General features: G+C 40.7%; 1 protein-coding gene across 3 annotated transcripts in view; it reads right to left on the bottom strand.

Annotated features, from left to right (window-relative positions):
- The window catches only part of INPP5F (inositol polyphosphate-5-phosphatase F), a gene marked incomplete at its 3' end in the record, with an annotated part of 99,836 nt that extends 76,544 nt beyond the window's left edge, over positions 1–23,292 (bottom strand). For 2 of the 3 annotated variants that reach the window (XM_079709160.1, XM_079709162.1), the window contains exons 1-2: positions 23,152–23,292; positions 3,490–3,570 (exon numbers count right to left, since the gene is read on the bottom strand). In XM_079709160.1, coding sequence (XP_079565286.1) covers positions 3,490–3,570; positions 23,152–23,248 — 178 coding nt within the window. In that variant the 5' untranslated portion in view covers positions 23,249–23,292. Of the gene's footprint in view, positions 1–3,489; positions 3,571–21,175; positions 21,227–23,151 lie in introns of all 3 variants that reach the window. The other variant, XM_079709161.1, reaches the window with a different exon arrangement.
- Between the last annotated feature and the right edge of the window lie 3,462 nt (positions 23,293–26,754).

The following is a 26,754-nucleotide window of genomic DNA, read 5'->3' as shown; positions in this document are numbered from 1 at the left end:
GAGAAGTGAAAGAACACAAACAGCTTAATATCATTTATATAAAATTCCCCAGACACAAGGCTCAGCAACATATTGTCGAGGGATATATATGTAAGAACAGCAATAATGAAAATCAAGGGACTAATAAGTACAATACTCAAAATCACAGACTCTCTTGAAGGGAAGAAGGCAGGAGAGGATATACTTGGAGAAAGGCAGTGAGGGCTCCAAAGACATTCATCATGTTTCATTCCTTAATCTAGGTGGTAGATAAATGTGTGTTTGTTTTTCAGCAAGCTATACTGCGTATCTGTGATAAATAGCTTTTTGTGTCTATAAAATAGTTAACACATTTTAGAAAATAACCACAAGAATCTAGCAAAAGAAAATTAGACTGTCTCTGGCAATTTGTGCTTTATATCATCCAGAAATCAACCTAGCTTCCAAACGCTCAATAATTTTATTTTTAAAGCATTTTTAAAAGCACACTACAGAGGTAGCCACACTCGCAATAACACAGCAATAACAGCAAAGCTTCCTATAGCTCTTAACTCACATTAAAATTGATACCAAAGGAAAAAACAGATATTTAAATTTAGTGCTTAAAATATTTCATTCAGTCCTTTTCATGACTTTTTGGGACCTGCCTACGTAACACCTACCTTCTTACAAACAAAATTCCCTCTGAACTCAGCACAGGTGCCTGTCCTTCAAAGGGAGGGCTTAGTGAATGATGTAGACCTTCCATGAATTTGCCTGCCCTGGATACAGCTCCCGGAAAGGACTGCACTGTGTACTAACAGATCCATACTCCTCCCTGGCCAGAGTTGACTATACTAGGAATGGACAGCTAACCCAAAGCCAACCAGTCCTGGTCTGACACCTGCCTACCTCTCCAGCCTCATTCTTACTGTCCTCTCCTTCAAAATCAGTATGGTTGGTGGATCTTTCTGTCAGAGCACCTAACACAATTAACAAATAATTATACATTTATTTCCATGATTACTCACTAATGTCTAACTTCCCTCTTAAACCATAAGCTCCGCTCATGGTGGGAACAGGTCAGTTATTGCTCATTATTGTATTCCACTGACTAGCACAGTTCCTGACACAATTCCTAAAAACAGGCATTTAATAGCTTGTGGGGGGTTTTTTTAAGAGGAAGAAAGGATTTTAATATTATGCCCCCCTTTCTCTAAAGCTTTTTGGGCATCCCTTGGAGATACTGTGGGTTCAGTTCCAGACCACTGCAATAAAGCAAATAAAACGAGTCACACAAAATTTTTTGGTCTCCCAGTGTAGAGTTGTTTACGCTAAACTGTAGTCTATTAAGTGGACTGGCATTATGTCTAAAAAATGTACATACCTTAATTAAAAGTACTTTCTTGCTGAATATACAGTGGAGAAAAGACAGTCTCTTCAGCAAGTGGTGTGGGGAAAGGTGAACAGCCCACGTAAATCAATGAAGTTAGAACACTCCCTCACACCATGCACAAAAATAAACTCAAAATGGCTTAAAGACTTAAATATAAGACATGACACCATAAAACTCCTAGAAGAGAACACAGGCAAAACATTCTGACATAAATAGTACCAATGTTTTCTTAGGTCAGTCTCCCAAGGCAATAGAAATAAAAGCAAAAAGAAACAAATGGGACCTAATCCAAACCTGTAAGCTTTTGCACAGCAAAGGAAACTATAAACAAACAAACAGACAATCTACAGACTAGGAGAAAATCTTTGCAAACCATGTGACCGACAATCGTTTAATTTCCAAAATATACAAACAGTTCATACAACTCAATAACAAAAGAACAAACAACCCAATCAAAAAATGGGCAAAAGACCTAAGTAGACGTTTCTCTAAAGAAGACAAACAGCCGGCCAACAGATACATGAAAAGATGCTCATCATCACTAATTATTAGAGAATTGAAAATCAAAACTATAATGAGGTACCACCTCACACTGGTCACAATGGCCATCATTAAAAAGTCTACAAATAACAAATGTTGGAGAGGGTGTGGAAAAAAGGGAACCTTTCTACGCTGTTGGTGGGAATGTAAATTGGTGCAGCCATTATGGAAAACAGTATGGAGGTTCCCTAAAAAACTAAAAATAGAGTTGCCACATGATCCAGCAATCCCACTCCTGGGCATATATTTGGAGAAAACTGTAATTCGAAAAGATACATGCACCCCAATGTTCATAGCAGCACTATTTACAATAACCAAGACATGGAAACAACCTAAATGTCCATCAACAGATGAATGGATAAAGAAGATGTGATATATATATACATATATGATTATATATATATTTTAAAAATCAATACAGTGAAATATTACTCAGCCGTAAAAAAAGAATGAAATAATGCCATCTGCAGCAACATGGACGGACCTAGAGATTATCATACTAAGTGAAGTAAGTCAGAAAGAGAAAGACAAATACCATATGATATCACTTATATGTGGAATCTAAAATATGACACAAGGGAATTCCCTGGCAGTCCCATGGTTAGGACTCGGCGCTTTCACTGCCAGGGCCCAGGTTCAATCCCTGGTCAGAGAACTAAGATCCTGCAAGTTGCGTGGCGTAGCCGAAAAAAAAAAAAAAAAGAACTTATTTATGAAACAGAAAAAGACTCACAGACATAGAAAACGAACTTATGGTTACCAAAGGGAAAGAGGGGAGGGGAGGGATAAATTAGGAGTTTGGGATTAGCAGGTACAAACTACTATATATAAAACGGATAATCAACAAGGTCCTACTGTCGAGCACAGAGAACTATATTCAATATCCTATAATAAACCACAATGGAAAAGAATATGAAAAAGAATACATATATACATGTATAACTGAATCACTCTGCTGTACACCAGAAAGTAACACAACATTGTAAATCAACTATACCTCAATCTAAAAAAATACATTCTTGGGACTTCCCTGGCAGTCCAGTGGTTAAGACTCTATGCTTCCACTGCAGGGGGTGCAGGTTTGATCCCTGGTGGGGGAACTAAGGTACCACATGCCACATGGCACAGCCAAAACAAACAAACAAACAAACAACACCAACAACAAAATACTTTCTTGCTAAAAAATGTTAACCATCATCTGAGCCTTCAGTGAGTTGTAGTGGTAACAAAGATCACTTATCACAGATCACCATAACAAATATAAAGTTTGAAATATTGCAAGAATTACCTAAATGTGACACAGAGACATGAAGTGAGCAAATGCTGCTGGAAAAACGGCACCAATATATTTGTTTGATGCCAGGTTGCCATAAACCTTCAATGTGTAAAAAAACGCAACATCTGCAAAGGACAATAAAATGAGGTATGCTTGTATTTTTGTTTCACTTATATGGAAATATACCCACTTTGGGCAGACCCAAAATTAAGGTAAAGGAATGAAAGCCATTACAGAATCTACATTTATCCTCAAAGAAGAAAATGTCATAGAATGCCACATTAAATTTGACAAGTTTAAGGAGTTTACAGAAACATACCTGAGTGAAGCTGAATTTTGCCAATAACACCTTCTACCAACCCCAGACAAATGGGATTCCAGGCAAGAAGTAGATCAGTAGCTAAAATAAAATAAGAAGCAATCATGAAAAAATATTCATCAGAAAACATAGTAAAACAGTATCTTTATAGAGAACAAACTAGTGGTTACCAGTGGGGAGAGGGAGGAGAGGAGGGGTAATATAAGGGTGAGGGAGTGGGAGGTACAAACTGTTGGGTGTAAGATAGACTCAAGGATGTATTGTACAACACGGTGAATATAGTCAATGTTTTCTAATAACTGTAAATGGAAAGTAACTTTTTAAATTGTATAAAAAATTTAAAAATTTAAAAAGAAATGTCACAGGAATGTCACAAGACAATTAAAAAAAAACGGCATCTTTAACAGTATATTAAAAAATGATCAGCTTCCCAAAAGAGCAGTTTTCAACACCCAGAACTGAATACATTACTATCGAGCACTTTGTGGACAAGTATTAATTCCGACCTGAATAAGTCTTCTAATATACGGACAGTTATGGGGAGATAACTGAAATTCTAAAACTCTACTCAGATGGGAGGCAGTACTCTGGCGCCCTGCAGTGGAGGAAGGAGGCTGGTACACTACAAGAGGGCAAACAGGAGTTATCCAAGGTGCTGTCGCCATGGCCACTCCCAGATCCAAAGACAAGGATCTGAGAAACCACAGCAGAGATGTGCACTTACTGAATCACACGCTGGAAAACACCCTTTCCCAAAGAAGCTAACACCAAGCAAAGAAACCCAGAAAGCAAGTGCTCTTTTATGTGACTTCTATGGAAAAAACAACAGGAATTGCTTCCATTTATATTGAGTGCCTAATATGTGCCAGGCATCCAATCAGGGTTCCTTATCTGAACCACAGAACAAGACAATGATTTGGATGACTGTTTTCTCAGTTCTCCCAAGGACGGTACATAATTTGTACCGTTCTAGACACACAGAAGAGAAGCTAATTCATTACATACAAAGGATGCCTGAGGACATTAGGGCATAATTCTGTTGTGGAACCCAGGCTACAAAAGGCTGTTATATCCATGGAGATAAAGGTAACATTAGTGATGGTTCAATAGCAGGAAAAAAATTAGCAAGAATGAAAACAGCATTTCTCTTAGCAGAAAATTAAAATTACATTTTAACTATTACCATTTAAATTCTATTTTAATGAAATGTATAATCAATCTGTAACACATGTGGGTAATTACAGAAGACTTAATAGTTTAGTCTTCAAATTCATTTGAGTTTTGACTATTGTATCTTGAACATCTTTGTTGTTAATGATACATTCAATGGGAGGCAAAAAAAGTTAACTTCTGTTTTTATTTCAAGAATTAAAGTAAAATAGGGAATTAATTTTTTTAAAGGCTGTTATACACATTATCATTTCTAACCCCAACAATTCTATGAGTTAGGTATTAGGAGTCCCAATTCACAGATGAGGAAATGGAGCCTTAGAAAAGTAAAGTGGCCATGTCATACAATGGATCAAGGGCAGAGCTGCAATTCAAAGCCAGGTCTGCATGACTCATGGCCTGTGCTCTTAACCATCCAACTACAGTGCCTCCCTCAGAATTTATATATGGAACTAATCAGTAAGACAATATTTACATTTTAAATAATATGCATTCTTATTATAAATACTGTATAAAATTGGAAAAAAATATTTTATCACTTCCATCCCGCCACCCAGAGATAACACTATTTTGCTACATTTCACGTCTGTGTGCATATCCAACTGCAATATTGCAAACACAGCACTATATGTTAATTTTTCTTACACCATTTCGTATTTTCTCACATCTTTAAAATATTCTCCAAAATTATAACTTCATGGCTAATTTTCCACTTAAGGAAGCACTTCCTCACTCTTGGACATTTAAGTGATTTCCAGTTTTTCCCTATTACAAACAATACTGTGATCAATGATAAACATTATGCAAATACTTTATTTTCCTCCCTAATTAATAGCTTTAGAACAGCTCCTAGGAATGAAATTAATAGGTGAAAACATAAAGAAAAAAAAGGAAAGCTTTCAAATATTACCAAAGTGCTTTCTGCAAAGGTTATGCACCAAGTTAGATTTCTGCCAGAAGCATATGAAAATGCTTCTTATGCTTGCCATCATTTAGAATTTCTTTTAAAATTTTGCTAATTTGATGGCATCCATTGCCTAAATGATGTTTATTTTCTTTTCATTGCTGGTAAGATTAAACATTTAATTATAAAACTGACTGCTTATGTTTCTTCTTCTATGATTTTCTTATCCATATCCTCTAACAATTTTTCTTTATGTTTCTTATTGATTTATGAGTTCTTTTTATATTAAGAACATCAACTCTTTGACATGTTTGTAAATATTTTCAGTTTTAAATTTTTATACAAATCTGTTTTTTCATTATTTTTTCACTTATTATCTAAGTTGTTCCTTACCCATTATCAATTATGTATTTATTAATTTTACCTCTTTGTTAATTTATAAAAATCTAACTCTAACTCTGGAATTCATGTTGGTGTACAAACTAAAAGTACCCTGATTGCTTTTCAAATAACCAGAATCCCTGTCAGGCAGGCCAAATCTCAACATCTGCCAACACAGGTGCCCCTGCTAAGGAAATAGCTCCAGCTACTCATAACCCCACCCTGACTTCAGATGAACCACCACAGTTTTTAAAACTCTATCCCTTGGGTTTCAGATGAGCTCTAGGAATACGGAGGAGGATGAAAAAGTTAGAGCTAAAGCAGTCATGGACAGTTACATAGAGGAAGTGGAACTTCAAGCATAAGGAAATCAGAAAGAAAAATGATGCAGCAGAAAGAAAGTACAAGGTTTGTTTTGGAAACTGTCCCTTCACTGGGGAAACACGTATCAAGCACCTTCCAAGAACCAGGCACTGTTATCAGGCTAAGATATAAAAATAAAGGAGCAAACAGTATAGATCAGAAGACCAATGAGTATCGTTAGTATGGTGGAGGTCTTTATTGATGAGACTGGAAAAAGTAAACTGAGGCCAATAAGGAGAGACTTGAATAAAAGACTAATGAGCCTTGCTTCCTGGAGGCCTTGGCAGGCAGATAATGACAAAAGTAAAACAAGACTGCAGCCAGGGATTAGGTGACAGCACTGAAAAGGGGTGGAGACTGCGAGTAGGGAAAGGAGCTAGAAGGTTATTTATTACAAGAGTCTTGGCTTGAAAGGATGTGGTAGCTTGGGGAGCAGGGTGGGCAGTAGGTGAAGAATGTACAAAAGGAGATTAACATGAAACACCGCAAAGGAAACTACACAAAGGACAGGAAGAGGGTAAATTTTGAAATGACAGTGAAACATCTTTCCTCTCTTGAGAGGGATAAGATAAGGACATAGATGAGGAAGAAGGAGGAAGGCAGAAAAAGCAGGGTGTACCGCAGCAGGAGAAAGGGTGGGCGAGAACCTCTTAACTCAGTAATACCCTTTTGCACCTTTGGCATTCTGAACCATGTGACTATAGCAGCCATTCAAGAAAATTAAAATTTCACTTAAAAAAAAAAAAGAAAAAACTATAAAGATGACTAAGTTTTGTGGTCTAACGACTAAAAATAATAGTCACTGGGACTTCCCTGGTGGTCCAGTGGTTGAGACTCTGCGCTCCCAATGCAGGGGGCCCGGGTTCGACCCCTGATCAGGGAACTAGATCCCGCATGCCACAACTAAAAAAAAAAAGGTCCCACGTGCCACAACTAAGACCCGGCGCAGTCAAATAAATAAATAAATAAATAAAAGTAAAAATAATAGTCACTAATAATCTTTGAGGTTATTTGAGAGGGAACTAGTTAGGCCATTAAGACTGAGTTCATGATAGGGTGGTCAAGGAGAAATGTCTAGGCATAAAAACCAGGAGCTATTTAAGGAGGAAAAGAAAACAAAAGAAAATGAAATCAAAAGTACAGGAGTAAAAGTTAACCTTGCAAATGAAAGATATTACTTTCTTCTAAGTCTAGAAGAAAAGATGAAAAGGCTAAATATAGAAATGGAGATGAGAAGCAGATGGATGTATCGTATGGCCTTGACTCAGTAAAAATAGGAGTCAAAGTCATCTTTGCTTTAGCAGGGGGAAGGACAAGAGTCAGAACAAGAGGAGTACCGGATGCCTGGTGTGGTAAGGGGAATCATCCAGAAAGTCAGTTTGTAAATGTTCTGTGTGTACTTGAAAAGCACGTATATTTTCTTAGTGTTTTCAAGAAAAAGGGTGTCAATTCAATCTGTTGGTGGGTCATTATATCAATTTTGTACAACGAGATCAGCACTAACAGCAAAGAAACAGAAAAGAGAAAAACTGTACCATGTAAGGGGAAACACTTCACAAAACTTCTGTTTCTGAAGTTATAGGTATATACATATATATATGTCTGTTCAAGTCATGCTTTTAAAAGTATTTCTTACTTCAAACATTTGAATACACTATTAAACTCTGGGGTGAGGGCTCAGTATCAACTTTATTAATTATTTTATTCAACTGCTCTATGTACTTGCTAATTTTTTGACTGCTTAGCCTAATACTTTGACAGGGTTCTTTTTTTTTTTTTTTTTTAAATCTCATGCTTTGTGTACTCTTCCTTCTTAATTTCTGCCTCATTTTTTGAGACTATGTTGTCGGGCACATACAGATTCAGGATTATCATATCTTCCTGGTGAACTGCTCCATTTATCAGGATGTAATAACTGCCTTTATTTCAAATAATGCTCTTTGTCCTAAAGTCTAGTTTGTCTAACATTGATATTGTAAAAGAAATACATTAGGCATGAAAAAAATACATAGAACATAGAACACTGTTAATCCAGTCATATTTCTTCTCCGACTCCCCAGAGCCTGAGAAACAAAGTCCAAGTTCCTTGGAAAGGCTCTCAAGGCCCAGCGTGGGCTGTTCCTGTCTACCCTCTTCCCGCCTCCCCACTCCAGCATCCTTGCCTTCCTACAGTCATCCAGAAGTGTGCACAGGCTGGGCCTGGAATGCTGCTCCCCACCCACTTCAGCATGCTGTTCATTCCAGACTCAGAACAAGGGTCACTGGTGTTCCCTGACACATTCCCCACTCCACCCACCCAGCAGAACTGATCAGGTTCTCTTTTGTGGTCCCCCTGAACCCTGCTCGTATACGCATCGTGGCATCTCATTTTGGTTTAATGCACCTGATTACTGACTTTCCTGTCTCCCTGAACAGGAAGCTCATCAAGAACAGAAAATTCATTGAGACCTGATCTCATTTAGCTTTATGTCCCAAGTGCATGACATACAGCAGGCTCCAAATGCTGAACAGACAAATGAACGAATGACACAGAATGGAGAAGCAGGTTGGAGTCAGATAATTTGCACTGAATCACGTTAGAAGGGTTCAGTATTTGAAGTCACGAAGTTAAAGTCATCTTTTCTATTTCAAATAAAGATATCATGGCTGGCAGAGGTAAAGTGTCCAATACTAACTACACAGCTTGTTCAAATCAAAACCCCATGCCCCACTCTCAGTCCAGGGCTCTATCCTACCTCTAACACCATAAGTTTCCCTACCATGTGTAATTACTCAGATATAATACTCTCATTTTAAGTTCGTATGGGGCTTTCAGCTCACCACCATCATTCCAGCCACACAAGCCAGAACCTGGGAGACATTCAAAATGCTTTCTTCCTGGGAGTTCCCTGGTGGCCTAGTGGTTAGGATTCCGGACTTTCACTGCTGTGGCGTGGGTTCAATCCCTGGTTGGGGAACTGAGATCCCACAAGCTGCACGATGCAGCCAAAAAAAAAAAAAAAAAAAAAAAACAGCTTTCTTCCTCACCAAGTCCTGTTGATTCTACCACCTCATATCTGATGAATGTTTCACTTCTCTCCATCCCCGCGGCCACTATCCTTGTCCAGGGCCAAGACCTCCTCCATCTAGATCATGAGAAAACCCTGGGCAGGCCCACAGGCAGCAGACTGTTTAACACATAACAGGCACTCACATATTTACTGAATGCAAGGAGGACTCTAAACGGTTTGGTACTGTAAGCCCTTAAGGTAAAAGGCAGGAAGCTGTAAGAATGAGGCTGAAAAACCAAACAGGGACCAACTCAGGAGGACCACAGGCAGTAAATTCAGGAGACATTTCCTCCAGAGAGGGCAGATTTGCATTTGAGATTGAACATGGGGGCTAGTATGCAGAGGATGGATGGGAGAAGGCAAGCCTAAAGCCAGAGATCCAGGTGACAGGAGTGTGCGCGAGGGTGACCTGGTTCTAAATCTGCAACTGGAAGGCGGGACAGAGTCAAGAGATCCTGAGTGACATGGGCACAGCCTGCGCTCCATGTCCTGAGGGAAAAGTCCCAGCTCTGCTACAGTCTTGGAACCCCTTTCAACTTCAGGTCCCTCTTTCATAAGTGGGAATTCCATCTAACTTACAAGATTTTTATGAGGATTAAATGGAAGAATTATGTGAAAGTACCCAGCACAATGCCTGGCACATAAATGTTCAATAACTTTTACCTCAAGTTGGGAAAGGTATATGCATTTAAAATTCCAGGTTCCTAGCACTCACTAAATCTCTCTATAGATTTTTATTTCAAGGGTCTACATACAGCTTTTTATTTAAAAAGGAAAGGATAAAAAAAGAAAAACCCAACTTCGATTGTGTTTTACATTAAATCTTAAGGCCATAATCCCTAAAAGCCTTCTGAGAGTAATAAATGTTTTATGAAAATATCTCAATGCTTAAACATGCCCCTAAAATTCTATTTCTTCAGAATGTGAAACAGATACAGGGCTCTGATGCAGCTCAAAATTAGGCATGCAGAAACAGTCCTAGCAACCCAATTCAGATCCAAATGGCAAATCAAGCATAACTGCCAGCTTCCTCCCCTCCCCTAAAGTCCCCTACACTGGAGATGGGAAATCTAGAAGCAGTAGAGTCTAAATGAAGGTTAAAATATACTTGGGAAAAAGACACAGACATCAGTAGACTTTAGTTATATACATGAAAATAAGTACTGGGGTCCTAAGTTTTGAGAAACCACAGAAGAACAAAAAACAGAATGGGTAGCTTTTAATCAGCAACAGAAAGACATCTGATAAAAATTCATACCCTCCAGAAAATTAAAAAAATTTTAAAGTAAAAATAAAATTCATACCATCCTATGGAACACAGTAAAAGGTGATAGACCAAAAAAACTGAGAAAAGCACAATAAATGGAAAATATGAATAAAAGGTGGAAATAACTCATAATACATTAATAATTATAATAAATGTAAAGTTTCAACTTACCAATTAAAAGACAGACTATTAAGTCTCAACTCTTCTATCCGTTTATTTAATTCTAGGCCTATTTTGTTTACCACTGTATGCCTGCAGCCTAGCACAGTGTCTGACACACAACAGGGACTCATTCAATAGTTACTGAACCAAATCAATAAATGAGTAGAAGCAAGCATGAAAGAGTAAGTTGGAAAATTTCTCCTACCAATTGCTTATTCTCTTCGACTTTTAATAAGACTAAGATTGTTTTTAAAGAAAGTCCCAAAACACAAGTCTTTGCTATATAGGCACTTTTAGTAATAAAAGCATTTCCCTTTCAATAAATATAATAAACGATGAGCATGTGATTTCTCACAATGAAAGACTTAACTAAAAATTCTGGGAAACTTTAAATTATGTTAAAATCTCTAGCAGGTGCCCACAGCTTCTCACACCAATATAGCGACAAGCCAGTGGAGGAAGGCCTGAAATAGGCTATATATAACGGGCACAAGAAGGGAGGCTGAGTGTGTCTTTTTGAGCCGCTATGACTTTATGCCTGGTACAGCTCCTGGCACACAACAGACACTTCAAAATATGTGTGTGTGTATTTTTTAATCTGTTACTCTTCATTAAGGAGATACAAATAAATAAAAGCATTAGCAGAGTGTTTGTATAGAGAACATGTATGAACCATACTGGTCTCGGCATATGTAGCAACTATGCTTAGTAATGGACACTCTGTCACCATTATTAATGCCTACTCTGGAGGCAGAAGGCATTGGAATGGCAGGGAAAATGGCCAGTGGGCTTGTCCCTTCCTTCCACAAAGAAGAGCCATGTAACTGATCTCCTCCAACAAACATATTGCTTTCTAATCCTTCCTTCAAAAGGGATATTCCAATGTGGCACACAATTTCAAAAGAGAAACATCTGAAGTTTGCAAATAGGTTTTAAAATTTAGGATTATCAAGGTTATCTAGTAAAGAGTAGAGCTGCTTACAAATTACAAAAGCATAGTATTTTAGAAATAATGCCAAATTTCAATTAGTGAAACCATTAAAGTAACATACACCCAAAGACATAAGCAGTTTGTCATAAGCTCAATTGTTTGACCCATTAGGTCAACATTTCCACTCTTATTTCAGATCCATTTGGCAGTACATGGCTTCTATTTTCATATGCCCTCTTCTTCCTGGTACACAGAAAACAAGTGATTAAGTACTGTGTGCCTGCAGAGAGCATGACTCACTCATTCCAAGAGGCCAGAGTGATGGCGCTCCCTCAGCCCAAGAACAAGTCTGGGTTTTGCATAGCTGCTGAAGTTTACAGGCAGTTTCACTTGTGTCAAAAAAAAAAAAAAAAAAGGTGCTAGTGTATGCATATATAATCAGACCCAAGTTTCATTTCCTGCTAAAGACAAAAGGACATTATTGCTCTGAAAAGACAATTACCAACACCAAAGTCAAACAGATGAGGAAAAGGGTTCTACAATGAGGAACTAAAAGTTCCAATGGTTAGCTCATCCATACTTAAATTCTCAAAATTTAATTAGGCCAGAAAAAAAGGTTAAGGAATAATTTGATTCAGATGCCATCTTATAAATGCAAAATTTGATACATGTTTCTCTGAACTCTCTAATAGTAATTATTTTGCAGCATTCAGCAAGCTAAAGAGCTAATCCACTTTAGAAGTTCTAGCAGCTGCTGCTTTCCCACTGTGAACTCCAGCTCAACGGTCCTGGATCCTGGCTGCTCAATATCACCATCTGGGAGCTTTACAAATACTGATGCCTGGGCCCCACTCCTCGAGAGTCTGACTGTTGGGTTACGGTGGGACCCAGGCACAGGTATTTTGTAAATCTCCCCCAGGTGACTCTAATGTACAGTCAGGTTGAGAATTACAGGTCGAAGTGATTATAGGTTACTAGTTGGAACCTGCATTAGTAGCTTTAGTTTTATCCTACCTGAGTGATTCAAAGATGACACCTGTGCCGTGGACAGCTTGAAACTCTTTCATGTAATTAAGAACCATAAAGTGAATAAAGAGCTCATAATATATAGTGAATAAGCAAAAAGTTGGTGTAAGCTAGTATAAAAAAAATACGTTTAAAAAAATAACCCTAAGGGGAAAAAAAAAAAAAAAACCAAAAAACCCTAAGAATAGTTAAAAGATGAGTTATACTACCTAGGAAAGGGATCCTAAGAATTTCTAGATTTTTCTATTAAAACTGGGATCTGGGCTTCCCTGGTGGCGCAGTGGTTGAGAGTCTGCCTGCCGATGCAGGGGACACGGGTTCGTGCCCTGGTCCGGGAAGATCCCACATGCCGCGGAGCGTCTAGGTCCGTGAGCCATGGCCGCTAAGCCTGCGCGTCCAGAGCCTGTGCTCCGCAACGGGAGAGGCCACAACAGTGAGAGGCCCGCGTACCGCAAAAACAAAAACAAAAACAACTGGGATCTAATTACAGAGCAGCATGAAGGATATCAGAAATTGTTTTTTGGGCAGAAGACCTAAATAGACATATGTCCAAAGAAGACATACAGATGGCCAATAGGCACATGAAAAGATGCTCAACATCACTAATTATGAGAGAAATGCAAATCAAAACTACAATGAGGAACCACCTCACACTGGTCAGGATGGCCATCATTAAAAAGTCTACAAATAACAAATGTTGGAGAGGGTGTGGAAAAAAGGGAACCCTCCTACACTGTTGATGGGAATGTAGATTTGTGCAGCCATTATGGAAAACAGTATGGAGGTTCCTCAGAAAACTAAAAATAGAGTTGCCATACGAGCTAGCAATCCACTCCTGGGCATATACCCAGATAAAACTATAATTCAAAAGGATACATACACCCCTATGTTCATAGCAGCACTATTTACAATAGCTAAGACATGGAAACAACCTGAATGTCCATTGACAGATGAATGTATAAAGAAGATGTGGTATATATATACATAACAGAATATTACTCAGCCATAAAAAAGAATGAAATAAAGCCATTTGCAGCAATATGAATGGACTTAGAGATTATCATACTAAGTGAAGTAAGTCAGAAAGAGAAAGACAAATACCATATGATATCACATATATGGAATCTAAAATACAAAACAAATGAACATATCTATGAAACAGAAACAGACAGACATAGAGAACACACTTGTGGTTGCCCAGGGAGAGCGGGTTGGGGAGAAGAAAGGATTGGGAGTGTGCGATTAGCAGATGCAAACTAATATACATAAGATGGGTAAACAACAAGGTCCTACTGTATAGCACAGGGAACTATTTCAATATCCTGTGATAGGACTTCCCTGGTGACGCAGCGGTTAAGAATCCGCCTGCCAATGCAGGGGACACAGGTTCAATCCCACATGCCGCGGAGCAACTAAGCCCGTGCGCCACAACTACTGAGCCTGCGCTCTAGAGCCCGTGAGCCACAACTACTGAGGCCGTGTGCCTAGAGCCCATGCTCGCAACAAGAGAAGCCACCACAATGAGGAGCCCGTGCACAGCAACAGAGTAGCCCCCACTCGCCACAACTAGAGAAAGTCCACACGCAGCAACAAAGACCCAACGCAGGGACTTCCCTCGTGGCTCAGTGGTTAAGAATCTGCCTGCCAACGCAGGGGACACGGGTTTGATCCCTGGTCCAGGAAGATCCCACATGCCGCGGAGCAACTGAGCCCTTGCGCCACAACTGCCAGGCCTGCACTCTAGAGCCCGCCAGCCACAAGCAGTGAAGCCACGCACCTAGAGCCTGTGCTCCGCAACAAGAGAAGCCACTGCAATGAGTGGCCCGCGCACCACAATGAAGAGTAGCCCCCGCTCAACACAACTAGAGAAAGCCCGCAAAGCAACGAAGACCCAATGCAGCCATAAATTAATTAATTAATTAAAAAAAAAAGACCCAATGCAGCCAAAATAAATAAATAAATAAATCTTCAGAAAAAGACAAGAGAAAGAAATAGGATTCTGAAAGCTAAATAAGAGCACAGGTGAGCTAACAGTTGGTATTTTCCTTAACTCGTTTTAGAGCCGGTAACTGAGATGCATAAAATTAGCACTTCGAACATAAAATAGATGCAACCTTTGTCTCTGTTGGCGTTTAAATAATTTCCTAGCTTTTCCTGAAACCTCTGTTCAAAACTTACTCTCTTCCATCTAGGTTCGTCTGTATAGTCATTCTGACACCATAGGTCCTTACCAACAAAAAGCTCTACCTTCAAACACACCATCAGGTCTAGGGTCTGCCATTTTAATTGCCCTCAAATGTAGAACGGCTTCTAGATCAAACGAGGGCCACAGCAGAGTGACCTGTGGGGTGGGAGGTACAGGGGAGAACCTGTACTATTTCAGTCTGGCCAGTTAGGCACTATTCATTCTCATAAACTTTTTTCTTTTTCTTTCTTTCTTTTTTTTTTTTTTTGAGTACTTAATTAGAACCAAGGCACTGTGCATACAAAGTTATTTCTGGCAAGGCAAGGCAAAAAAATATATATATCCATTAAAGTCCACTAGTCACACAGCCAGTTTCTTCCAGGACTTTCCACGCTTAAATAAGACAGAAACAATCACAGACAATTTACAGCTGGAAGGAACTTCAGAGAATCAAATAAAAGAACACCTTTCTTCCCATTTCTTTATTAGGAAGAAAAACAGATTTTCACTATCTTGGGAAAAAACAGAGACTTTGAACTTCAGGACCCAGCTCAAATCTCCCACAGAACTCAGCTCTATCACAGTATCTGTCACTCTAGAATCCTCTGTATGCCTTTCCCTTGTTGGACCACTACCTGGGCTATAGGGTAGAGACAGTATTTTATCCATCTTTTTACCGTGGCACAATGCCTCGCAGACAGATCTTCAATAAATGTTTGTTGAAATAATAAATAAATGACTTCACAGAATTTCAGACTTAATATAATTTGGAAGGAGAAAGGAATAGAATACTAAATTAGTTGTCGGGGCGGAGGGCTGCTTCTTTGAGAAAAGGGAGTATTTGAAAGGTGCAAAGGGGGATAAATGCAATAGCTACTAGAGGTGAATCCTGGAAGTCAAGAAGAACAACTGCCCAGAGGGAGACTAGCAAACTAGAAACTCTGCCAAACTCTTTGGTCTACTCACCACAACTGTTCCCTGGGGGAAGGGAGGGTTATTATGCTGGAAATAGGGAGAAGAATGTTTATTTCTGGCATAAAAGCAATGTATAATGACACCATGAAGCATCATTAATATTATACATGCAAACTACTAAAATTAAGAGCACTGTGGCATGTTTAAAATGTCCCAACATTTCAGTTACATGTTAGGACTATTTCAAATTATATATGTTGACCATTGCAGAAACTGGAATTTGAAGTTTAGTATAAGTAAAAAGAGGTTTCAAAGAATAAGATTCATAAATTTTCATAAAGAAAAATTAATGTACTTTAAATGTATTTTTAAATATCCCACCATGAAGTTAAAGAAATTCAAGGTTAAATGTGAAAGAATCTGCAATTAAAATGAGGTAACTTAAAAAGAAAAAACAACAAGGAACACTGACCTAAAATCAACCTGTACTTCCCTCAACAGCCTTACCAAAAAGTTGGCAGGAGTGGATGCTTTTTTGTGAATGAGAGCAGTTCCTTTAAGGGTCTCACAGCAACCAGAAAATGAGTCATCCTAACAGAGCATGGGATTTAATTAAGATACTACCAGTATGTGTTCTGATAGTACTATAATGCTAAGTGTGCAGTACTCACCCTCACTTTTTAGATACTACTTAAATATTACTTAATGTATTATCAACAGCTACTGATAATAAAGTAATGTATTATTTCTCTATTTTGGTAAACATACTCTAATTCAAATATTCTTCTCAGCTCATTTATGGTCGTCTGACACATATGAATGATTATGACTTAGCCCAGCTAATGAGTAATTTGTTACAGGTTCTATGAGATTGCTGTTACTTCTCAGGTTTGTGTTTGCAAGACTAGATTTTAAAAGTTTATATTTTAAAACATATTTGAACAGGAATAGAACAGTTTACAAAAAGGTTTACGGAGAGATAGTAATGCAGCTTATAAAGATCTAACACATTTAAATCCCCATAAAACCACATCAAGGTCAGACTATGGCTCTGAGAATGCACTGAATCAATACTATAGCTAAATTAGTTTGATTTTCCAATAGTCTAGTATCTACCTGCAAATATATCAGCTAATTTTGTCATAAATCATAAGAACCAAAATCAGCCAACAATCTTTTTTTTTGGCATAGGGCCAGTTAGAGAAAAATAAAAATGTCTTTGGGTCTCATTTATTTTCATTAAAAAAAGAAAAGATTTATTGAATCCCACAGAATTAAAAGTTAGATTCCCCCGTTTCCTGAATAAAATGACAATGAGAAATTAGCACATTTTTTAAAGTTGATAAGAGATGCAGCTTTTTAGTCTTCTGTTCTTCTGTTCTCCATTTAATCCTCCCAACAACCTCTTTGCTGCTCAAGGTACACAGAGTCAACCAGAAACTAGAATTATTTCAATTCATTCAATACAATTTTTACAGAAGACCTGCAGTGGGCCAGGTGCTAGGGATATAGTAATGAATCTACATCTCCTTCTCCCTGCTTGGGCTGAGTTAGGCTGGGCAGGTGGGATAAGGGAAAGCCGTGCTGCTGGGCATCCTGGAGCAGCACCAAAGTAGCCACGTTCCCAAAAGACCAAGCTGTCAGGGCACCTTGGTTTCTGGCACCTGCATGCTCTATCCTAAAGGCCTGGATACTGCCTCTCCTCTGAAGCCAGCCTTTGGCAAGTCCTGGCCTCTGCTGGCACGGCCAGAACACAAGCATGTAGGAATCAGCGATGCTACAAAGGTCCCTCCCCTCTTCGCAAGTGGTTGCCCTGAAGACTTTTTCTCCTCCATTCCCTCTCTGCTTTACGTGCTCTGAGAGGATGTCTGTGAAACTGGATCTGGAACTCTTGCAAAGTTAGACTGAGAAGGCTTCAGGTTGCTCATCACTGGCTGAAATAGTTCCCATCCAGTACATATCAGTGTTTCTGCTCCAAGATCTTCCCTCTCTCTATTCCCTCCACAACCTGCAAATGTTCTAAAAACTTAAGAAGAGAAACCTTACAAACTGACAGTAGCTGGAAAAACTAGTCAACCTATTATATAACGATATTCCCTGTAACTATATAACTAGTTTTGCAAGAAAAGAGTGAGGACAGGTGAAAGGTCAAAGAACAAACCAATAGTCCCACCATCAGCCTTTTCATTCTACATAGATCCTTCCTCAACGTGCATACTTTGACATTTCAGAGGCTATTTTATTCTCTACATAGGCTACACTATAATGACTATGACAGCTAAATACATTTCAGGTATTAGCCATAAAAATATAAATCCTACAACTGTGGTCAAGAAGGTAGAAAGGTTTATAAAACATTTTTGTCAATATTGAGAAAAACTTGGCTTTGGAGTCAATATGGGGTTAGAAGTCTGGCTCTCCCTCTTATTCTTTGAACTTGGACAAATTACTTCTCTGTGCCTGTAAAATAATAATAAAACCCCTCCGCCTAAGTTTTATTGTGAGGATGACATGAAACAGTACACATAAAGGGCTTAGAACAGTGTCTGGTTCAGAAAAATGATTAGTAAATAAAAGCTGTTGTTATTACCTACTATTAATCTCAGCTGACAAAGCAGACAATATGCACAAAAACTTCCCTCTAGCTGTAAAACCTGATTCCAAAAATTGTCATCATTCACCCTACAAAGACTATCTTTTTTTTTAAGCCAAAGAAAGGGGCGAAATTTTTTGGAAAGATGTGTTTTGTATCTTGCATGCATAACAATAAATGTTCACAAAGTAAGTTTACAGATCTGTTCAATCCAACTGCTAGCCTGTTAGAAATATAAAATATGGGGTAAGAAGTGTTCAAGGTATAAAACTGGTAAGCCATTTAAAAGAAACTGAAAACTAAAGACACTAGGGGACAAAACTGGTTATTCAACAGCAATAAAAATGATTAAAAAGATTTTTACAATATATTTAATAACTGATTTTTAAATTAAAATGCCCTATTACATTTTGTCATGGTAAGCGGTGAATTTTTAGCAAACATGATTTTTTTAAAAGGTGAAGTTAAAAATTTTTTTCAAAGTAAATACCAAATAACACAAAAGTCTAAACTGGATATAGTTGCATAAAATATGATTCCGCAAAACAGATAAAAGTTCCATTCAGATTTCAATTCTGTAACTAATTTCTCATTCAAAAAAGTTTTCATATGACATATTAAAAATAAATTTCATTATCAAAAAATAACTAAGAAAAACAGGAATGCATTTTTATGTTTCTGTACATTCTGATAACTAGCATCCCCCCCAAAAAACTGTTCACTGGTATGTATCATTCAGTGTTTCATCTCTCTCCAAATAGTTTACATGCTTATGAATGTTATGTGTACGACAGATGCTCTACCATCTTTTCATGGTCAGTCTCAGAATAGAATGAAGCAATACGCAGCAGTAATTATATAACACAGACAAAGCTACAAGGACAAGTGGAAGCAGTTTTAAGATTAAAGAGATAAAACCATATCAACCTTGCTCAACAGTGGACTATATTATATTGCTTTTTAAGTCTTTAAATTACAGCCTTTATTCTCAGATAGTGAAACTCCACTCTCAAGAGATTACTGAATGTTTACACAGTGCTTTATCATTTTCCCTGGTTGAAAATAAAACAGTCTAAATATTTTCCTCTGGTGGTCATTACCCTGCAAGAGATATAAGCATCCACCAAAAAAGCAGTTCTAAGTATGAATACAGACTACTCACTAACCTTAAAAAAATGGAAAACCGGAAAAAATACTCTACTTAGAAAAAAAAATGTAAACAATGTTAAAGAAGAAAAGACGGAATACCATCACAAAGATTTTTTTTTAAATGACGTTAAATCAGATAGAAAAACAACATAAGTGGAAATGCACCTTTCCTCACATTTATTTCCTTATCCAGCTGGACAGAGATTTTCCACCCCAATTAGAAGACATTTAAAACAGGGCCTAAAATGAGTAATAAGCATAACACAACATCCTATATTTGTGGCAATGACAGTACTGAGAGAAAACCTGGACTTAAATTTAATTTGGCTCAACTCAACCAACAATGCCTTCTGTGTCCTAAGCACTCTAAAGCTCAGAGATACCAAGATGAGTAGAACGTGGTCCTTGCCTTGAGGAATGTTCTGTCCACTGGGGAAGAAGGAAGCAAACTATTATTATATGATACAGTCAGGGCTATAACTAACGTGTGTACCAAGTGTCTAAAGCACCTGGAAACACAAAAAGGTGACCAGTAATTCTGCCCCAGGAATGCAGGCTATGGTGAGCACAGAGTAGGGGTGGCATCTGAACTGGGTCTTACAAAATAAACTAGGCAGGAAAAGAGACTGACAGTAACAAACATTCCAGACCAAGGAAATGGTCACTTTAGACTTAAGTATCAATACTGATCCTTCTGATGTCACTAGAAGAAAAGTCCTGTTTCAAGTTGCCACAAACATAAAAATCACAAGGCTCACAGGCTTTTTTGGTCTTATGATACTGCCCTTTAGAAAGAAAAGGACTTGGCCAGTAATTTATTCAGTTGAATAACCAGTAAGAAACTATGGAAGATTTTAAATGCTTTCATTACAAACAATAGCAAAACTGGCTGTAAAAGCAGAGGGAAATGATCCAATAAAATGGAGAATTTTAAATAAGTCTACAGAAAAAGACCTGGAAAACATTTAACAAGTAAATGCCATTATTCCATAGGCATTCTTTAGAAAGGCTCTTGAGTATTGGATAGGATAAACTATTTGGTAAACTCAGGTGTGTGAGATTCTTTATTCATTGGCTATATGTACTTGAACACCTGAAGATCAAAAACAGCCTGTTCTGAAAGATAATGGCCTCTTCCTTCCTCTATATTTTTGGTCTACTTTGGTCTGTGGTAGGCTGTATCCTAAGAAGTGAGATAAACTTAATTGCAAGAGCTACAACCATTTTATTCAGAAAAAAGTTAATTTGCCTTCTGATATGGACTTTGGATATATAAACAGTAATTCAAACCACATGGCTTAATCCAAAATCTAGGCCCAGGTTTCCCTGTGAATATTCCTTAAAGGCTTAAGCCTGCAGCACGATCATCTGAGCTTCAGCTCAGAAGTACGGGTTTATGTATCCTTCCATTGAAAGGTAAGCTACTAGCCAGCACCCTAGAAGAGTTGATTTACTTCTCTTGAGGGGAGTAACATCCCTAAAGCTGTTAGGACTGGACGGGTTCCTGTGTACAAGAAATGAACACAAACCAAACAGAGTGACACATAATTCATTTAAAGCCATCTATTCAGAGGACTCCTGGAACCTTACCTCCTTCCATGTAATTCCACCAGCTTGGTTCATCTCTGTCAATCTTAGAGGCTAAGAGAAAGGAGAGAGTATAGCCCTAGAAATGGAGACAACCACACCCACCTCTATCTACATATGCTTCAATTCACTGTCCCAATACACAGGTGACATAGAGATTTCCTGAGTGTTTTTCATGAAACACATCAATTTTTGTCCTCAAAGAGGTACACTGAACCAACACTTATATTGGCACTGTTTCAAAAACATTTCATTATGCACAAGGACCAAAAAGTCCAACCCTCATTTTATAGCTGAGGAAATGAAGTACAGAAGAGTGTTCTGTCCAATGAGTTAGAGATGATGTCAAGTTCCACCCAGCTGCCATAGTTAATTTTAAGCTCTTAGAATCCAAAGAGTCGGCTCTTTGACAGCCTGGGGAATTTTGCAATCTACTTTTCTTCAGTCTGCACTTGAAGCCTTATCCAAACATTGTGGGTGGGGCCAGGGGAGAAAGACCAGGCAAATGATCAAATCAGGAAAAACAGGGAGAAGAGAATGACTGGAGACTGGCCAAAATTAGCCTATCTACAACACCTCCTGTCTCAAGATTATCAAAGAACCTTATCTGGGTGCAGTAGTTTCTCTTCCATTCTGAATAGAGGAAATAAAATGTAATAGCAAGAAAATACATCCAAAACCTAGAAAAAAAATAAGTTCTCCTTCACTGCTCTAGCAAATCAACGAGCAGGCCTTCCTAGGCAAGCAGTGGGGCGGGCCAGAAAGTGTTCTGGGGGCCAATTCTAGTCTCTGTGACCTCGGTCAAGTTACTCAACCTTTCACACCTGTCTCCTCACCTGAGAAAGAGGATACCACCACCTGCTTTGTAAGGTTGTTGTGAGGACTGGGAATAATATATTAAGGGACCAGATCCTTGGAAACCCTCCTATAAATGGTAACCGCTGTGATGTATATGAAAAGTTCGTTTGTGCCTTTCATACTTTCAATTCATACCACGTAAATTCTTTTGTCTAGATTACATACAAGAATTACAAGTAAACTTGAAATGCTCTGGCTATTTCTTTCAAGAACTCTGTTCTCTTACTTCTCCTAAAATGAAACATCTGCAGTGATTAGGAAAAAGGACTGGCAACCTCAAAGGGGGAGGTGCTCCTGGGCCCCCTCAAGGGAAACCGCCGCCCCCGGACTGTCAGCTCTCTGAGGGCAGCGACTGCCCTGTTTAACTCACCACTGTGACCTAGTTTTCCTAATGCAGACTAATCGTTGTAGACTTAGACATCTCATGACAGCTTACATGATACCCAAACATGGACCCACAAGAGTGTATCTCACAATACTGAGTCGCACAAAAATATTAAAAGTTGAACATTACGATACAGTTTAACTGCAATACTAAAATTTTAAAAAAAAAGGCGCTGGAAATCGAGTGCCTATGAGGTAACCAGAATGAAGTCACGCCTTTAATGATAAAGGACCACCAGAAACACATAGATGTCCACAGGCACTGAAGCTTCGGCAGGATGTTCCACTTAACTGGCGCGATCGCCTCTGCCCTGAGATGGGGATTCGAACCCAGAACTTGTCCCGAAGGACGGGCAGAAGCCACTCCAGAGAGGAAGAGGCCTTTAAGGCCAGGCGCACCTCGCTCGAACTTTCTGGTGGGCGCCGGCCCGACCCGACTGCGGGCGGCTCGACTCGCGTCCCCTCTCCCGGGCAGCGGAGCAGATCGCGACGCGGAAGCGCGCTCGGAGGGACGAGGGTCGCCAGTCCTTTGTCCCCCGCGGAGGGGCAGGGGCGACGGCAGCGCTCCCTCCGCTCAGGAAATAATGACAGATCGCGCGCCCTCGCTCGAGCCCGCCCCACCCCGCCCGCCAGGGCCGCAGGAGGCGCCAGATCCGCAGCCCCCGGCCGAGGGGCCCCGGCCGCGCCCCCTCCTCGCCCCCCGCCCGCCCAGGGCGACCCCGTGCCGCCAGCCTCACCCGGTCGGAGATGGAGGCTGCCGTCGCGGCGGCTGCACCACAGCGCGCGTTCGCCCTGCTGCAGGATGTAGTGGTCCTTGGCTTGGAAGAGCTCCATGCCGGCCCCGGACGCCGAGGGAGGCGGCGGCGGCCCGGGCGCGCCAGCGGCTCCGCAGCCCCGCGACCCCGCGACCCCAGAGGCGGCGGTTCGCGCGGGGCGTCCTCGTCGGCCGGGGTCGCCAGAGCCCGCGCTTCGGGGAGCGGCGGCTGAGGGAGCGCCCCGGCTGCCAGACCCGCGGGAGGAGAACGCGCCGCGGCGGCGGCGGCGGCGGCGGCGGCGGCGGCGGCGGCGGCGGCGGCGGCGGCGGCGGCGGCGGCGGCGGCGGCGGCGGCGGCGGCGGCGGCGGCGGCGGCGGCGGCGGCGGCGGCGGCGGCGGCCTGGGAGGCCTCTCCCCCAGCTCCGCCCCTTGATCGGCCCGCCCCCGCTCCTCCTCATGGCTCCTCCCCCTGCCCCACCCCTTCCCCTGCTTCTACCCCGACTTCTCCCAGGCTCCACCCCCTCCCCGTCTCCTCCCCGCTTCTTTCTCCTTTCCGTTCCTCTTCCTGCCCATTCCCGCCGCCTTCTTCTCCAGCTTTTCCTGGGTTTCTCCGCCTGGTTCCGCCCCCGAGGCTCTTCCTCCTCCTTCTTCCCTCCCCATCCAAGCCCCCTCCTCCTCCTCCTCCCGCTCTTTCCAGGCCCCGCCCCTGGCGGGCCCGCTTTCCCAGCCCCGGGCGATTGCGGGCAGAACACTGGCCTGGATGAGATAGGCTGGCCGCCTTACTGCCCTGCGGCCTTTGGAGCAGAAGCCCACTTCTGGGGCCTCCCCTCCCATGCCAGCAGGTTATTCGTTACTTTCACCAGCCCTGAGAAAAGCCAGGCCGATTCCCTAAATCCAGCCTGAAACCCCGCCTCTTCCCCCGGGCCTGTGCTGCTCGCAGAGACCCAGACTAGGAGAGCTGGGAAATGCGACCTAAGGGGCTGGTTTCAGGGGTCTGTCACCAGCCAGACTCTCCACAGAGCTGGGGCGTCTTCTGTTTTGGAATTTCCTCTTAGAACCTTGCAACATTTGACAACAGCAGACATTCAGTAAATGCACATCAACGAGAAGCATGTAACAATAGAAATTAAACAAGTATTACCAGCACGGGGCTCAAAATAACGAGAAGGAAGAGAGCAAAGTCCATAAGCTATCGTGTCCCGAATTAAGCAGGACGCGTGTGAGAAGACAATAAAATGTCAAGGAAGTAAAAGGGGTCTAGTTTGACAAGGATAAGATGGCTGGAGAACCTCTTGTGGAAGGAGGAAGCCCTCCCAAGTATCTTCGAGTTATCTTGAAAGGCCAGGTGGTATGTTGAACAGAATGGGGCTTGGGAGTCAGGACCCCAGTTCCAGTCCCCACGCCAGGGGTGATCTAGCTGTGTGATCTTGGGAAAGTCTCTTGGTCTCAGACGGCGGTTGAACTAAATGACCTTTAATTACACTCCCAGTTTTATGAGTAAATGAATCTTTCTACCCCTATCTCCTGCCTTTTCTAATGCCTTAGAAGGGAAGAAGGAAAAAACAAACAAACAAAAAATGAGGTAGAAGTCAAGAAAAGCAAGGCAATGCTTCTAACCTTCTGCTAGATAAAAGTGAGAGAGCCCAAAAGCAGGAAGGAGTTCCACATTACTAATTATTCCAGCCCACACTGGTTTCTCAGTTGAATTTCCATAGCACAGGAAGTCCCATGATGACAAACTGTCCTGGAATCTGTGATAAGTACTATGCCTTCTGGACTGTCCAGACAGCTCAACCTAAAGGTCAATAGGAGCAATTACTATGGCAAATGAGGTGAGTTGGACAAAGAAGATAATGGCAATAAGATGGTGGAAAGAAGATTCAGTGGAGCCATCAGTTTCGGATTTATTGTTGAATTCAGCCATATGTTGACTTTCCTTAGCAAAAATGAATAGATAATGAGAACGTCTTATGAAGACAGGATGTTCTGCAAATTACTTCTTTATTTTTTAATGAATCACATTGCCAGATGTGAAGAAAATAATGCTATTGTAACTTTTGAAACAATTGATTAGTTGATTGAAACTTTCCCTGATGTTTTAAATCAGTGGTTCCAACCGTAGCTACCTATTAGAATCACTTAGGGAGTTTTTCAAACATACCAATACTTGGACCTCAGGCCAATTAAAGCAGAATTTAATTGAGATGGGCTCTGGCATCAGTTTTATTTTTTTTCCTAAGCTCCCCAGAGTATTCTGATGTGCAGCCAGGATTAAGCACCACTGTTTTAAATGAAATTAAGTGGAAAAATCTGCCTGACAGCAGCTTAGTAGAAAACACCAGTCGGTCATTAACTCAGACCAGTGTATGCGGTTGATGACCTGTAAATCCAGAGTTAACAAGCAGAGCCCTTAGGAGAGAGAAAACCCGAAGATGTTCCTGGAATCTATCTGACCCAGATGCACAGTGCTCTCTCCCTCTCACTCTGAATGCATGCTAGAGCCCTGGCCTGGCAAAGCAGAATGAGTGAAAAGAGTAAATACTGTGTCCCTAGCAGATATCACATCCTCAGTCTCCTGCCACAGGTGTCTTGCCTTGCTCCTGCTAAGGACTTCCTGAACCTCAAATACGCTTTACCTGCCAGGTGCTCCAGACACTGCAGCTTCTCTACTCCCTGGCTGGCCTCCCCATCCTTGGCCTGTGGCTATCTGCCAGCCTTCATCGCTCTCTTCCAGCTTCCTAATTCAAGGTCCTCCTGCCCTTGAATGGTGTCACCCAGTTTATGGTAGAAAGTTCATGTGATGCTGTTCTATTTTTTAAACATGAATGACCATCATGTGCATTATATATCTTCTTTTACATGTATTGTATATTTATACTGGTTTAAGTATATCCACTAGGAAGTTAGGTTCTAGCCTGTTCTATCTGATCTTAGTCAAGTCACTTAATCTCTTTTAGTGTCAGTTTCCTTATTTATTAAAAGAGATGATCACTAACGTTCTTCCAGCCCTGAAATCAGTGAATGTGAGGAAATGTGTCCACATAGTTAAAACTTAGGCAAATAATGATGGTAAATGACTCAACTCTGATTATCGATTTGGCCTTCAATGTCACGTTTATTATTTGTTTCTGAGATTTGGGGGTTATGATTAGATTCTAGTGTCCTGTGGTGAAATTTGACTTTTAACATCATCTCCCGTCTACTTGTCTACAGTCTTGTATGTTGTTTCTTTATGAGAACTTTCTTCAGTATTGTTTGTATATGAGAAATCTTCCAAAGGAGATATATATATATATATATATTTTTTTTTTTTTTTATATTTTTTATTTTTTATTTTTTTTTCTTTTGCGGTACGCGGGCCTCTCACTGCTGTAGCCTCTCCCGTTGCGGAGCACAGGCTCCGGACGCACAGGCTCAGCAGCCATGGCTCATGGGCCCAGCTGCTCTGCGGCACGTGGGATCTTCGCGGACAGGGGCACGAACCCATGTCCCCTGCATCAGCAGGCAGACTCTCAACCACTGCGCCACCAGGGAAACCCCAAAGGAGATATATTTTTTTAAATACATGTTCTGCCTGCCAGGAGGC

The sequence above is a fragment of the Hyperoodon ampullatus genome (genome assembly GCF_949752795.1).
Source record: "Hyperoodon ampullatus genome assembly, chromosome: 1".
Taxonomy (NCBI): domain Eukaryota; kingdom Metazoa; phylum Chordata; class Mammalia; order Artiodactyla; family Ziphiidae; genus Hyperoodon; species Hyperoodon ampullatus.
Note: the sequence above shows the minus strand (reverse complement) of the source record. Positions and strands in the feature narration are given on the sequence as shown.